This window comes from Apis florea, unplaced genomic scaffold, assembly GCF_048593485.1.
Source record: "Apis florea isolate Af1SG1 unplaced genomic scaffold, ASM4859348v1 contig_1603_pilon, whole genome shotgun sequence".
NCBI lineage: Eukaryota > Metazoa > Arthropoda > Insecta > Hymenoptera > Apidae > Apis > Apis florea.
The window spans coordinates 507,041-524,198 of NW_028256408.1; the positions used below are offsets into that span (position 1 = coordinate 507,041).

General features: G+C 32.0%; 1 protein-coding gene across 12 annotated transcripts in view; it reads right to left on the bottom strand.

The window, feature by feature from the left end:
* Nucleotides 1-3,613: 3,613 nt before the first annotated feature.
* Nucleotides 3,614-17,158, bottom strand: part of CASK (peripheral plasma membrane protein CASK) — a 235,986-nt gene continuing 222,441 nt past the window's right edge. For 7 of the 12 annotated variants that reach the window (XM_086902727.1, XM_086902629.1, XM_086902683.1 and 4 more), the window contains 7 exons: nucleotides 12,692-12,929; nucleotides 10,562-10,618; nucleotides 6,954-7,073; nucleotides 6,618-6,734; nucleotides 6,277-6,384; nucleotides 6,027-6,202; nucleotides 3,614-5,399 (listed from right to left, as the gene is read on the bottom strand). In XM_086902727.1, the coding sequence (XP_086758853.1) occupies nucleotides 5,220-5,399; nucleotides 6,027-6,202; nucleotides 6,277-6,384; nucleotides 6,618-6,734; nucleotides 6,954-7,073; nucleotides 10,562-10,618; nucleotides 12,692-12,929 (996 nt within the window). In that variant the 3' untranslated portion in view covers nucleotides 3,614-5,219. The remainder of the gene's footprint in view (nucleotides 5,400-6,026; nucleotides 6,203-6,276; nucleotides 6,385-6,617; nucleotides 6,735-6,953; nucleotides 7,074-10,561; nucleotides 10,619-12,691; nucleotides 12,930-17,158) is intronic. The other 5 variants (XM_086902908.1, XM_086902771.1, XM_086902861.1 and 2 more) reach the window with 1 other exon arrangement.

Genomic DNA, 17,158 nt, shown 5'->3' on the forward strand with positions numbered 1-17,158 from the left:
ATATTAAATATATTATATTCTAAGTTAAGATTAATTTCAAATAGATTTACATAGATAGATTATGATTAAATTATGTGATCGATTTAAGTACTTAAACATCTGATAAATTTTTGTGATATAAGTGGTAACGATAACAATATATATTTTATACATTGATGAATGAAATTGTAAAAAAATTAAATTATTGAAATTATAATAATTTTGTAATAAAATTTAATGATTGATTTGACAATTTTCATTATTGAAAACTATACATTCGTTCTTTCACTTATATTGAAGAAATTATCGATGACAATACAATTTTTTCTTATATTATGCAATATCAGAACAATTGTATATAGGAATAGAATATGTATATACATTAAAAGAATATTTGTATCGTTAAATTATTAAGAATATTAAATGTTATAATATTATATTTGAAAGAAATATTTTATATTATGTTTTCAATATTACAAATAGACAATATAACCGTTGTTTAATTATTATTTAAAGTAAATGATTATATTTTCATAGGTTTTTATTTTTCTTTTTGTAACAATTTTATTAAAATTTTATATATTTGTAATATACAAATAAAGATCGTTATAATTTTAATTCAATTAATTAAACTTTTCGTTGCTTGAAATACTGTTATTAATAATTATATAAAGATTTTTAATATTAATAAAAACTATAGTTTTATGGTTAATAATAACATTCTTTCTAATTCTTATATATTAAGAATATTGCGTTTTAAACTATAAATATTTACAATTATATAACTATCTATAATATAGTACTACGCAATACGTAAAATAACACAGATGTTTCAAAATATTTGCCTATAGAAGTCACTGAATAATTATTGTTTAACTATTTTTTAAAACAATTTTATTATAAATTTTATCCCACATTATATTTTCCTATTCTTAAAATAGTTAATCCGAAATTTGATTATATGATTTAAAGTAAAGCTTTATTATCTAAAACAATCTAAAACAATAAGTATTATTTTAAACTATTGTAATTTTAAGTTATATTTTATAAAAACATTCCACATACTTCCCGCATACCTAATAATTTAATTTATTATATTATTATATCAAATATTTGGAGTAATACAAGTTTTATTGTTAAATCTAAAAATGTAAACACATTATTAAAAAATTCCACGCATTAAATTTTCATTTTACAATTAACGTCTCTCAGAATAATAAATGTTTCTGGTATACAGGTTGAAATGATTTTTTTTTTTTTTTTGATACATGTTGATTGCTTGATGCTTGAGAGCGACCAGTCAATAGTTATTGAGTAGTCAATGAGTGCTCAGTTAATGGTCCAGTTAATGGTCGGTTAAATGGTCCATCAATCAATAAATGGCAACAGAATAATGAATAATCAAAGTGGACAATCAATAGCCAATCAATGATTTGTTATAAAGCAATCAAGTGCCGGTTAATTTTCAGACAAAATTCAGTTAGATATTATTCGTCGACCGACTAATCAATTGTCAATCTATTTATCAATCCTTCAATGAAATCCAACATGTATCCAAATATCCTGTATACTGTTTTTCGCAGCGAAAGGCTAAGAGATCAACAAGAAGGGTGATGAAACAAAAGCTACTTAGACACTTTGGGCTAGTTTTATTAATTCAATTAACAACGTGTTATAATACTCTTCGTCTCTTTCTCTTACTTATAATTACATAATTGTAATGAACTTGTTATTGTTTTCTTTAGACCCGTCGTCTTTCAACATCTTAGCGTAACTCATCCAAAGTCGCGGACACACACTTGCAGGAGCACGTAGGATCATTATGATCATCATCATCATCATCATCATTATCATCATCATTATCATCATTATATGTCATCAACAACACCACCATCATCACCATTAGAATCGTTATCGTCAACAGTCGTCGTCAGATAATCACCCAGCGCACCTAGTACTTAATTTTATTGGATATGGCAGCTACAACTTATAAGAAATATTACAAAATCACTGAAGATTCGTTCTTCTTGCGTCTCGATAAGTTTTCTCACTCACACAAAACGATCATACCGACACGAGCTTTCCTTCACGTAGTTTCACGCGACGTTCTTTTTCATTTTTTTTCCTTCCCCCCCCTTCCCCTCCTTTTTTTAAAATGATTTCAGACTTGTCTTCGTATTTGTGGTGGGCCTGCTGCTCGTCGACGTTCTCGCAGCCGTTCCTCGCTAAGTATAATACCGATAATAACGCGCTCGATGGCATCTCTTCGGTTTCTCTTTATTTGTTTATTTATTTATTTTTTTTATCTCCCTTTTTTCTTTTGTATTTAACTCCACCATCGAAGTATCGCGTTTTATTAAGGGATAATTACACGCTCGATGACTAATATCGTGTGTCGAATAGGAAGAACGTAGTAAAACCTATATGTGTACGCGTATTTGTAATGTATGCACGTGTTTACGTATGTCGTATGTGCCATGTGTACGTGTGTGCGTATGTTCCTCTCGAGGTCCTCTTTTTATCTTTTTATCTTTTATTTTTTTTTATCTTTTTATCTTTTCAAATATAAGTAGTTGAGCTGTAATTGAACAAGTTCTGAACAAAGCCGCGTGAAGGGTCGATCAAAACGCAGATCGCCGAAATGCAATTAGATTCACACCATACCCGTACGTACACGCATTCACTCCTTCGCTCTACGGGCTGCATATGCAAATTTCTCCTATTAGTCTTCTAGTAATTTAGTATTAATTAGTTACACAATTAATTTATTTAATTCGCTTGTTAATTAATTATCTAGTCGTTAAATCTGTTTCTCGTGAATCCGCGTTACTTGTTCTGTGTATTATGTATTAATGTATTCGTCCATACGTGTGAAGTGTAACTTTTGTATAACTTATATATATGTAAATATATATATATATATATGTATGTATATGTATATTATATGTTGCGTGTATTTGCGTTATGTTTTCATGTAAGCGTCTACGTGTATTCGTGTATTTGTCAGTGTGTGTGTGTGTGTGTTGTGTGTGTGTGTGTGTTGTGTGTGTGTACGTGTACTAGACTTTTGTAATTTTATTTTTATTTTTATTTTATTTTATTTTTTTTTAAATTATTTTCCTTTAATGCGAGACGGTGTTTAGTATTATTTCATATAGATTTGGTAGACTATCTATTTACTTGAGTTTACGTGTTATAAATATCGTATAGTAAACCGCGTTTCTGTCACTTCGTCATTCGATTATGCGCTTTGTACGAGGGTGCAATGCGAACCGAGTGAATATTATTACAGTTTGATGTGTGTACATGTACATGTTTTGTCGTTTGTGTCGAACGTAAAATCACGTTTCCTTCCTTTTGATTTTTCCTTGATGGGATTTGACGCCGTGTCTAAGACGTGTCATCAGTTCGTCGCGGCGAAACTCGTCGAGCCAAAAAGCAGCAACGAGATTCATTGATTTTTACGATATTTCGGTCGGTGCTCTTTGATTTCGCTCGAGAACGAAAATTAGAAACGATACAACGACGAGTTGCACGAGTTGTTGTTCGACGTCCTAGATTCGGCGAGAGTAGGAAATAAAACAGCAACGCGGGAAAGTTTATGGAGAAAACCGAAAATGCTCGAGTCAAGGGAGAGAGAGAGATAGATAGACAGAAAGAGAGAGAGAGAGAGAGAGAGAGAGAGAGAGAGAGAGAGAGAAAAGTGAAAGAAAATATGGATAAGGAAGAACAGCGCTCGCGCATATACATGTACGAAGGTCCATCTCGAGTCTCACGGTCATAGATGAACTTTCGTTAGATGTTGGAAGTACTAGACGAAATCGGCGAAGTTTCTTCTACTGCTTAAAAGTTACAGGTAAACGACTAGCCGTTACGATAGTCCGATTTCCTTCGAAACTTGAACAAAGATTGACTATTTACGGTGGGATAGAGACGGCGGACTATCGAACAGCGCGGTCCTAGTGTTTTTCTTTCTTTCTTTCTTTTTTTTCCTTTTCCTTTTTTTTTTCTTTTTTTTTTTTTCATTTCGTGTAAATAGTTATAAGAGAATACGATAGGGAGGCAATTATTAGGTTACGGATAGTCGATTCTTATCATTTTTTTTCTTCTTCTTCTTTTCTTCAAGAACGGTGTCAACAAGCGTGTCCACATTCGGTCAACATTCACGAACAGTTCGAACGACCGTCCCTCGTTATGATCCTTATCGATCAGTCTGATCCTCGAAAAGAGCGGAGTGGAGGGTGTTGCTGCTTTTCGATTCATCCCTTCTTTTTCTTTTTTTTCCTTTTTTTTTTTTCGCATCGTTTACCATTGTTATCGCACAGACCGTACAGACTGACGAAACTAGCGATAAATTCGTGTACGCGCGCTAAAAAACGTGGCGCGAGGAATGTATTGGAGGAAAAATGCAAGAAACAAGATGACGGAATGGAGAGAGAAAGAGAGAGAGAGAGAGAGATAAGATGGAGAGAAAAATGAAATAGAGAAGCGGAAGAACGCGCGAAGAGGGTGAGAGAGAAAACTGCGCGATCGAGAGTGTATAAGTAATAATTCGCGGGGAAATGAACTCGGTTTTTTTTTTTTTTTTTAATTTGAATTAAAACTCGTTGAATGTATCTAACCGAGACGATAGATTACATCGTGGAAATCGTATTGCTTATATTTATCTCGAGGAAGCAGCAACGTTATATAATCCTATGGAGCTTATTAATAATGATCGAAATCGAAATGCCTGTTCTCTCTCTGCCTTTCTTCCTTTTATTGTTATTTTTTTTTTCTCTTCTTTTTTTTTTTTTTTTTTTTTTGATTGTCGTATTTATACGCCTCGGTGATGTAACAGTTTCGTCTCTTCGCCACTCTCCGCTTGATAACAATAACGGCGATCGAATAATAATTAGAATAATTAAATAGTAATGAAAAAAGTCGATGAACACACGGCCAAAGTCACGCGTTCCAGTCGATATCGTGCTGTTGATCGATCGAAGAATTGACGGTAAATTCGTTCGTTCGATTGGTCCGACGTGTTTATACGCGGCTGTCCGCCTCGAAACGGCCACGATACTAATCCCCCACGAACACCGTGAATTGTTAAAGGCGCACGACGTCGAGAAGATTATCGTTGCCGCATTAAAACGATCGCAAACGGACCGGTCGTTCGGTGGATCGCGATTCGATGATCACTGTTTCACGTTCGACGAGCCATTGCAGTTAGTGATCTGCCTAATTGGCGAGGTTCGCTGTCAGTAGACCCAGGACACGGGTACCCATTGGGGTGTCGTGTGTACCCGCTCGATGGCCGCCTCCAGTTGCGCGATCGTCTCGTCTATCTCGTTGTTCACGATGGTCAGGTCGAAAAAGTGACCGTACGCTTGCTTCAGCGAGTCAGACTCTTTCGCCAGTCTTGCCAAGCTTCCGTCGCACTGGAACATTCGTTAAAATGTTCGTTGTCTTTGTATCGTTATATTTGATACAATTTATTTCAGAAAATTAAATTTTTTTTAAAGATTCGTGGAGATACTGAGGAAATATTGTAAAATACCTAAATATCTAGTTGAATGATAAAAAAAAAAAAAAAAGAAAAGAAAAGAAAAAGAAAAGTTCAAGAACATTTATCTTCTAGTTAGATTTTTGAATATTCAACTATTCAATTATATTCTTTATGTTTTTTTCTTGACTATCTGTAAAAAATATTATATTATTTATTATAATATTATTTTGATGTTATTATAATAGCACTAATTACAATTACTCTATAAATATTATATTATTTCTGTTATAATTTGTTTTTAATTTATAACTTTATTCTCTATCTTCCTTCTTTCCAATTCAAGAATTACAAATATATCTTCTAAATGTATCTCGTTGATACTATCACCCAGTCACCCGAGTAATTCTTGGCGAGAAAATTTAAATAATCGAATTAAATGGAAGCGTTGAAGTTTCGTAATCTCGTCAAAAGTCGATTAATCGTTCAATTAGGTGACCTTACGACAATAAGTAACCCGATTCCCCGGGGAAGATGTTAACGATCGATATTCGTTACTTACATCGGTGATATTTTCGAACACTGGAGCAGCGATGAAAACTACATAAGGCGCGAACTCTGCTGTACGTAACACTTTCAAGGCTTGGGGCTCGACGTCCAATATCGCCACCTTTCCTTCTTCGTGAATTTTGCGGATCGTCTCGAGCTTCGTTCCGTACATTGCGTTCTCGTGTGTACCTGCACAGTGATTTAGAAACGGTGAGATTCGTGCGTGGAATGCGATGAATTGAAATAAGGATACGAATACTTACCATATTCGAGGTATTCATTGGAATGGATATCGTTCATCATTTCATCGTGCGATATGAAGTAATAATTGCGACCATTCTCTTCGTCGTTCCGTGGAGGCCTCGTTGTATCTGAAAATCGATATAATTTTAATACGTGATCTCAGAAATTTGATAAAATATTAATTTTGTTTTAGATTTTAACGATGGTTTCAGATTGGATCAAAAATAAATTACTGAAATAATTCTTAAAGAAAAAAATAAGTATTTCATGAAGAATTGAACGAAAATAAATAAGTTAATGATTGCAATATTATATTCTAAATAGTGGTCGAAAGTGTAATAATGAGATTGTTTTTACTTACGTGGAATAGGATAGGCATATTTATCAGGATGCTTCGCGATAATGGTATTTTTTATCTGACGACGACCAACACCGTGTGCTCCCAGTAATACTAATGTTTTCCGTTGGAATGCAGGATCTGTAGGAAAAATTATTACAAAAATATTAATAAAAAAACAGAATACAAAGATAATAACATCCATTTACACGAATTATTTGTTAACAAAGTATATGTTTCCTTTTATTTTATTCACAATTTATGTTATTTCATTAGCAACATCAATCGAATATGTAAATAAACAACTAATAATAATTTAATTATTATAATAATTTTAATGGATGATGTTAGGTTACTTACAGGGAAGCTTAACGACCTCTTCGTAGGTGACCAGATCCAGCTGGTCAAATACTGCGTTGTGTTTTGCGAGATACTTATCCTTGTACTGTTTCTTTTTCCGGCCAAATATTGAGCAATTCACTGGAAATGTAAAAAATTAGTTAGTCGAATGTTTGATTAAATTAAATTGAGCATCAATCATTTTGAAAATCCTGTAAAAGAGTGATTTTTTATTCTTGTACGTTAAATCAATTCTATGTAGGATTCAGAGCTTATATTTCATCATGAAAAAACAAGAAAAAATGAATGTATTTCAATTTATCAAGCTATGTTTAATTCATCTATGGAAAAATTATTATTTTAAATGATAGAAATGATTAAAAATGAATTGAAATGACAATAACATATAAATATTCGAATATCTGAGTACACGTTAATAAAATGAAATGAAATCAATTTTATTTAACAAATTGGTTTTTTGATTTTAATAAATTCACAGAAAATGAGTCAAATGAAATAATTGATCGAACATACAAGATTTCTATAAAAATGATTCAATCCAGATAATTGTCTAGCGATTAAGTAATAATTTTTCCACGAAAAATTATATACTACTTAACTATAAAGAAAATTGCAGGCTGTTTCATAATATGAAATTATACATAATAAAAAAAAAAATAAAATTGTGTATAATTCGATTAGATCTTCTTTATTTTAAATTAAAATAGCTTTAAAATTTGTACATTTCATTCATTTATGTTATTTTCTCATATTATAAAACAACCTACATAATCAAAATAATAGTCCCAACAGGTATACAATATCGACGATAAAGAATTACTTGATAAACGTTTTGATACGAAAATAAAAAATAGAAGAAGAAACTCGTATCAATTATTATGCCATTCAAATAACGTACGTTCCTTGAAATTCATTAAAAGTGTAACGTGTAGTAGAGGCTGTAATTGAAACACTTAGCAAATCTATATGTATATATTACTAATCAGCATCTTCCTCAAATGCTCGAAACAGCATTTTACGCGTAATAGAAGTGAAGAACTACTTCAAGTAAATATCAATCACTGTGTAAGCATATTCTCTCTAATGGTAAAGAGATCTCATTCAATCAGCCAGTTTACATAGATAAGCCATAACCATAAAGGAGGGCGTGGGATTCCCACTGAGATGAGTGTTCCAGCAGGTCACAAGATGAAAAGTTAAGGGTGTAGTTCATTGAATAATTCGTGTATATTTTTGTATGTATTTGTATGTGTATGTGTGTTTGATTTTGAAAATTGGAGTCATGATTAAAGCATGATTATGAGATTAAATAATAGACAGTTGAAATATATTAATAATGATATAATTTTATTTAAGTATTTAATTTTTATTTTCTAATCGAATATCAATAGATAAAATTTTGTTTTAATAATTACATGAATATTTTTAAAAATCAGAAAATAAGCCCAATTCTGTTTTTATATGATTTGGATTAACTTCAATAAAGTTTAAAATCTGAAAAAATTCTAAAAATAATATAAAGAATGTTTAGCCATATCTAATATTCTTTAAAAAATAAGATGAAAATCAAGAATAAAAAATTTTTTATTTTGTTTATCAACAATTATTATTTTATAATTAAAGATAATCTTTAATGATCAATTAAAAAAATATCTTTGAAAGAATCGTATCTACCATGTTATTTGCCTTAAAACTCGATTGAACCTTATTAAAAATTAAGAAAACTTTGAACCATTATAATTCCGAAGATAATAATTTCCGGTTAACGAATGAAAGCTCATTAGAAGCGCGAAACCTTGCCCTTTAAAACGCTTTTTCATTTATTCCAATACGACTTCCGGTTATCGAGATATTATCGTGTAAAGAAAGAGTAATTTTTTAATCATTATGTCAAATCTGATCAAGTCCTATTAAAATTAGGAAAACTTTGAACCGTTATAACTCGGAAAATAATAACTTCCGGTCAACGAATGAAAGCTCATTAGAAGCGCAGAACCTTTCCCTTTAAAACGCTTTTTCATTTATCTCGATACGAGTTCCGGTTCCCGAGATATCGTCGTGTAAAGAAAAGGGTAATTTTTGATGGTTTACTATTTCCGTCTTTGTCGTTTATTCGGACCTCTCGCTCGCACCTCGTCTCACCGACCTATTCCAAACTCCAGACAAGCGACAGACGCGATTCCTGGAAAAACGTAGCGCGCGATTCTTGGAAAGATATAGTACGCATTTCCAAGAAAAAATGTAGGTCAGTGGTTCGCGGCCCCATTCATAACTGCTACACCGCTTTAAGCATTATGGACACTTTGAGTCCTTATATCTCGGCAACGGATTGAGATATCGAGATAAAACAAAAAGAGACTTCAATGGCATGGTTTTCTCTATCTTCTGAGTAAGTTTCGACGATAAACTTTTTGATTCTTCCTCATAATTTTTACACGAAAAGATCTAAATTTTACTTGTGATCGCGATTGTCATAATATAAAATATATAGGGATTTAAATTTATTTAAATTTTTACGACATTAAGATCATAATTTATCCAATAATACAATAGATGAAGCATATAAATTGCTACATAAATGTCGGATTTCACTGTCGGGAAATCACTGTACTTTCTATTGTTTCAATTATTCTTATTCTTTTGTAATATGAAAAAATATTCAAAATAAATAAAAATTAAATGAAACTTTTTGTGTTTTGTCTAAGAGCTATTGTCATCGGGTTTTCACGTCTGGTACTATTCCTTTTTTATATGCAGTTATATTTTTTTTTACACAGACTTTTTAGAAATTTGTATAAGATATAAAATCATATAAAAACCGAATTGGGTGTATTAATATTAGCTTCAATAATAATTAATAACATGTGATAAGTTTATTTATGAATAAATTTGTTTAATATTTTATAATTTTTTAACGAAACTTGTGTAATGGAAATTTATGTTGAAAGTCTCAACATAACAATGCTGCGACGATGTGCTTGCGAGTGGTGTCGTGCGAAACAAGCGTAGGTGCGTGAAATGTTTAGCGAAAGCATGCATTGAAGCACGCTGCATGAAAGCATGTTCTGTATTACCTAATATAACTCGATGTTTATAAAGTATAATATTAAAATAAAACATGAAAATAGAAAAAGAAAGATCTACTAGCCTTTTACAAAATTTCATAGAACAAAAAGTGTCCTTATACGTTATCCTATATTTATTAAACAGAACATATTTCTTTCCATCATTCTTCCTATAATATTTGTCTCGCTAATTTGTATGTATTCTGAAATGTATATACAATAAATTTAATATTGATTTGTCCATGTAATTCGTGACGATGAAATGCATTCAGTGAATAATTCGATACATACGAAATATATATTTAGAGTTATTATTATCATTGATTCGTTCGTTCGCCAAGAAAATCGAAGCCATTCTCCTTTTAAGCTTTTAAGTTAAAACTCTGAATGATATTTTCACCTCGATAAAAAAAAGTGTTTCTCTTCATTCTCAAGTTGATGCGTGTGTTGAAAGCACGGAACGAGTATATATTTTAGTATTACATGCGGACTACACGGTTCTACGTGACTCTACGCGTTGTCTACCTGAAGGCAGAGTCATACCTGTCGAACCGTCGCAGCCTTCGGTGTGAGAAGAACATCCTCCTTCTCCTTCAGCATCTAGCCCCGCACAACACAAAATAATAACTGTATCACTGAAGCTAATTATTTCTCTTCAATCTATCATTCTGTCACGATTCAACGATCATTTTTTTTTTTTCCCTCCCTCAGTTAAATATCCTCTTAATCATTTCTCTAATCTCTTCTATCGTTATCAGTTTATAAAAGTATCAGGTGATAAAACTATGTATATTTCTATTTATATGAAGGGTGAAGGGGAAAACAGGAAATGTTCATTTTTTGGTGATTTTATGATATGTAATGTAATTTGTTGGTAGAATATAATAGAATTGTTGAATAATTATGAAACAAGAATTATTCGTATTTAGTGGTATAAGATTTGATATATCGATTAAATATTAAGAAGATTAATAAAAAAAATCTCGTGAATGTCAAATAATATTAACACTCCTTTTTTTTTTATATTAATTGCAAGTGGACAATTCTTATTTCTGTAATCTACAGTAATCTATTATAGTGTCTAGATTGAAAAAAACTTCTCTTTATCCTTTATAATCTCCCCGTGTAAATTATACGATAAATTGTTATAACCATAGTATATTACCGCAAATATAATCAGCTCGAGAAGAAGATTATATGCAATTTTGTGGAATAAAACGATCAGACGAAGTGGGTCAAAATGAAAAAAAAAAAAAAAATAGAAAAAAAAATTAATCAGTTTTTATTACTCGTAATCACGATCAGTCATTGAAACACTCAACTTTCGTAATCACTCGTTCCACGTTGGAGAGAAAAAGAGCGTAAGAGAGAGAGAGAGAGAGAGAGAGAGAGAGAGAGAGAGAGAGAGGAAAAAAAGAAAAAAAAACACATATAGATGAACTTGGTAGACTTCTCGTATCGCACGATAGACATGACTGACATCGAACGATACTACATGCTCCATTGAAAACCTGCGCACATCTAACAACACATACATGACATCATATTCACCAGCACATTCGTTTTATGGCAGCAGCGAGAGTAGTGGAGATTAATCGGAGAATCAAACGTGACAGGGTTGATAATGGATCGGTAAGGCGATGGGAAAACGCGGCGAAAAAAATTCCGTTTTCTGGATATATTCAGACAGAATGCGATCTGCTGGAACCTATAATTATCCTGAAACTCGCATTGATATTAGCTATAGATGGAAAAAAAAAAAAAAGAAGCAAACGTTTCTTTCCCTGACGCAATCATATCGTGACGATTTAATTTGCTGTTCGATGTTCGATTCCTTGATACGATAAAAAATCCTCTTGATATCTAAATTTGATCTCGATTATGTAATAATCAAGGGAAAATATTGGAAGTGTGCATATATTTATAAAATCTTGGGATTAAACCCATGTTAACGAAGTGAGCATTATTGTTGAGATTATTAATTTGGAGCTGGTTAGATGATAGAAGACATACATTTTGGTTATTATAATAATATACGTATAAGTTTCGATTTTAATTTAAATTTTGCACTTTTCAGATCAGGCACAAAAATCGTGTAAGATATATACTCTCAAAGAGGACATGTTGTTACTTGTTACAGAATGTATGTTTGAAAATTCTATCTTTTTTTAATCGGGATTTATATTACTTACAAAGTGAATACTTTCAATTTATCTCTTCGTGCTGTAGTGATATCAATGAAGCCATATTTACTAATTGACGAATTAAACTATTATCACGAAACATTGTGTTATACACAACTAGATTTATTTTAAATCCTCAGTAGCTATTTTTTAATTATTTTTATAGTAAAAAGTGAAAGGGATTAATAAAATGATACATTATATACTAAATATATAATTAATAACTAATAATGAATATATTATAAATTTTTCCGAACATGAAACTATATAAACTCCATATAATTTATAACACCAAGAAAATAAAATTAACATTAAATGACAGCCACTGAGGATTAATTTTAAACATAAAACATTTACTCAAAATTCGACTACCTTATTTCTTTCTCTCACGAATATTTCTCTATGCTATAATAGCCACAACAGTTTAAATAAATTGAACGCTCATCTACCGACACACTTGACCACGAGTTATACTTTATTCGACTGTTACCTTGTTCTTGCTTGTTCTTTTCCATTGCCATGTAAGCGATACGTCGTTCCTGAAGTTCAGGCGAAGGTATCAACCCCGCGGAACCGGCCGCGTTATCCTTCTGCGCTTGCCACCAATAATGATCGTCCTTGCTGATGATCTGCAGGATGTCGCCGGTTTTGAACGCGATTCCGGCTTGGGCGCACGGTATCAGCTCGTCCTCCAGCGGATCATAGTCAAATTGTGCTCGAACGAATATCTGTCGGTGCAGAAACATCATAATATTAATATTTTTCAACGCATTCCGGGACAGTTCGTTTCGATTGGTTGCTGTATCAGTGATCCTATATGAGATCGGTGAAATGACATCGACAGTTTTTGAATATTGTATTGAAATGTAACGTGTGAGAGATGTGCGGGTTGATCACGAGTTCGAGAATCAAAAATTGATAAAATTCGGATCGGATCTCGATAACTTCGCGTTACTCACTGAGATCACGAAACTTTTGATTCTGGACGAAACTTCGTGACGTGAAATCGAGCACAATCGGTTCGAAAGGGATCGAAACGTGACCATTAAAGCCTTCAACCGATCACATCCGATTACAGTCGGGAATTAAAGTCGAAGAAATTGCACTTTTCTGAATCGTCCTTGAATCGAGACTTTCGAAATCCCGAAAATTGCCGACAGTTATCGATCTTATCCGAATTTTCCCGATCTTTCCCAAGGTTAAATTTCTCGAATCTCATACGAGACAATCCCGCACACCTTTAATAATGTGATGCGGGAAGACACGAAGGAAAATAAAATAATAATAATAAAAAAAAAAGAGGAAGAAGAACGTTAAACGGTGCAGAAGATCGGTATCGTGACATGGTATCGTTAAAATTTCAGGTGAGGGGGTGGAGGGGGGAGCGATACTTTACAATTTTCGCACTCAGATCACCGAAACCATTTAGGTTAATAGAAAATCACATGAAGGGTAAATTACTCGTTGGCCTAAAACGCGTTGGCGAAACGTTCGTTCTACGACGTTATCGATCGCTGTGCCGATGCTGCTTACGTTGGCTTAGGCTGTTGCTATTGCAAATTAATTAAATCGCTGGCGAAAAAGAAGCGGAGAATGCGACAAACGTAAGCTCGCTGGCGGTTATTGCAAACAGCGTGTACACTTTCCTTTCAATGGAACGTCTATTTTGCCGGGGGAACATTCACCCCGGAGAATACATTCCATATCTTTCTCCGTTCTATTTTAATAGCATCCGATGATTATCGTTGGAGCGTGTAAGCGCAACGCGGAATAGGCATTTACAATGGAATTTTGTATTCAGTTTCAATAGCGATCGATGCGTAGTACGAATCAGTCACCGTTTCAAGCATCGAAAAACACTTTACGAAAGAGAATCAATTTGTTTCATTGTTAATCTCATCGTGATTACAGTTTTAATGCATATCTTTGGAAACGTTCACCTTTGGATTATTTGTAACACACAATGTGAAATAATTGAAATATGTTTCGTAATCGATCTTTTTTTTTTTTTTTTTTCAATTTTGATAACGCAATTTATCGTGAAAATAAAATGAAAATAATAAAGTGGTGGCAAATAAGATTTTTTTTTTCCAAATTTCAATCTTCGTTAGATTAATTTATTTCTGAATTAGCGCAGCAGGAAAATTAATTTATTTTTGATTAATAAAATATTGAAATTTCAAATTGTGAATTTTAAATTTCATTAAATTTCTCCGATATAAATTTTCCTGATACAACGATTTTTGAATTTCAATTAACAAGATTCACATTGAAAAATGCAATATAAAATTAATATTTATTTATTAACTTTCGTATCAATCAAATTTCATGAAAATGTTTTAATCCAATGCGAGTAAATGAAAAAATTTTTTATTTTCACTCTTGTTAAATAAAAATTATATTCAAACTATATATTCAATTATTTTCTCCGTTAAACAACTAATAGTTAATGAAATAGAATAATTAATAAATTTTAACAATCGACGAACTTTAACAAATTTCACTGTCTCGGAATTGATCCACTTCACAACGAAAAAATTATTTTCATTTTCCAAAAAACATTCAAGTAACCAAATGATTTATCTTCTGTGCAAACTCGATTAAAACAACAAGCATAAATCTCATTTCGTAAAGCGTTCATGATGCGATACACGACATTAATTCGCAATCATTGACAATCCATTAGAGAAAAACAAAAAAAAAAAAAGGAAGAAAAAGAAAATACTGGATCGCTGGTTTTTCGAAAGTCCATCATCAGTGACACGGCTTAAAAAGCTATAATCGTTTTATATTTACACGTACATTCGTAACAACGATTCGTATGAAAAAGTTGAACGACACTAGAACGACAATTACACGATCTCGTTGTCATTATCAAATCGTATTAAAAACCAGTGCAACGATCGTTCATCTAGCGATACACATGGACAAAGTGACACGTCTCTTTTTTTTTTTTTTTTTATTCTGTACATTCATTCCCCCTTTTTTTTCTCTTTTTTTCTTTTTTTTTTTTTTCTCCAACAATAAGCTGAAGCACTAAATGCTGCACAGTAGTACGTACACAGCACACCGACACACGCACGCACGCCACATACGCACACGTATACACGCTTGAAAATGCGCGATATGCAGAGTATGCATTCGGGCTCTCTACGTAAATGTGCGAATAAGAAATACGGCATACGAAGGAATAGAATAATAATAATAATAATGATGATGATGCTGAGTGACAATAAAAATGCCATTTTGCGTATCATTCGCAAATCGAATATATGCCGACGATGATTCATTATGAGCTCAAAAAGGGGGACGTGGAGTGTAGTGAGTGATGAAATTCGTGTTTAGTGAGAGCCAGCCTTGCACGAATATTCCAAAAATTTGATTTTTTTTTTTGGGGGGGAGGAGGAGTCATCTTAGGTGGATAATTATAACTTGTTGAGAATTAATCTTTTGTAAGTAATTTTTGGGATACCTCATTTTAATTTACATTCTTCTCGAGATGAAAAGCATTTAAAAGGTTGGAGCAGATTGGATTAGTATTCGATTAACGAGAAAGTCTTTTCAGTGAAAGCATTGTTTGAAAAGAATGATGGTTTGATGAAAAATACGAGCTTTTCACTCGTTTTACGTATGAATGGTTTTATTATTGAATATATGGAACTTTTATTATCATTTTATCATGCACGTTTTATTAGAAATTTAAAGATGTTTTTATGGTGATTGATATTTTAGATAAATATGTTTATATGTATCAATGCTAATTATTCATATGATTTGAATTATTGATACAGTTTGAATTAATTATTGTAATTTTTAAATTTTCGTTAAATTTTAATTAAAGATAATATATAATAATGTTACAACAATAAAAGCTGGCTAGCACTAAGAAGATTACATGATATATTCGATAAAATATAAAATGTACGTCAAAGATTGATTCTTGAAAAGATATTATCAATTATATCTGAATCTTACAAGCTAAAAACTCGATTTACGAAACAATTTATCATCCCAACGATATCCTATATTTTATGTGAAAATAAATACGCGAAAAGATTTGAAAAGTTTCAATAGAGAAACTTATATTCGTTCCTTCTTATTAAAGGATATTTCATCATTCCTCAAAGTTATATTAAAAATTGCAAAGATTTTCTTGCACAGCCGACAGATTCGTGAGTTCGTTTCGAGAAACGTTTCGAGAACCAAAGAAAGTGAGTGTAAAATAAGAGAAAATATAAGAGAAAATGGAAATTAAAATTGGGAAAAAATTGGTATATTCGTACAGGCCTAATCTCTACGGCTAAATCTAACGTGATGGTTCAATGGTCGCGCAATCATCTACGCCTCTCAGTGACTACGAGGCACGCCATAACATTAGCAGTAAAAGGAGAATTCTTGTGTTCAGGTGTACTAGATGAGATAGAAAGAGAGGTGAAAAGGAAGGTGAAAAGGAGAGAAAAAAGGGATAAACGTTTCATTTCACGAAACTTAATACACCTTGACACGTTTTTATCATATCCACCTAGCAAAATGTTGGAGTAAAAAAAAAAAAAAAAAAAAAAGAAAAAAAAACGAAGAACTAAAAAATGCAGGAAACATGATGGAACGAAGTAAATGGAAGCCTACTTTCTTGCGATGGCGTATGACATGGTGATCGAATAATCGTGCAGCTTGGGTCTGGGTAAATTTCAGACTTTCTAAGAGAAATCTAAGTGGATCCTATTATATATTCGCTGCAGATATTTTGATAAAATTATTCCCAATGCATATTTACTTTCAAAAAAAAAAAAGGAAAAAAACCAATAATCTGTTATTTGGTCATTCATCAAGTTACATTACAATATTTGATATATTATCTTCATCGAATGCACACAGTTAACGAACGAATGTAATGTCAACGTTGATTAGTTGTTAAATGACACAAAATACAAAAACTAAAGAAAAGAAAAGAAAAGTA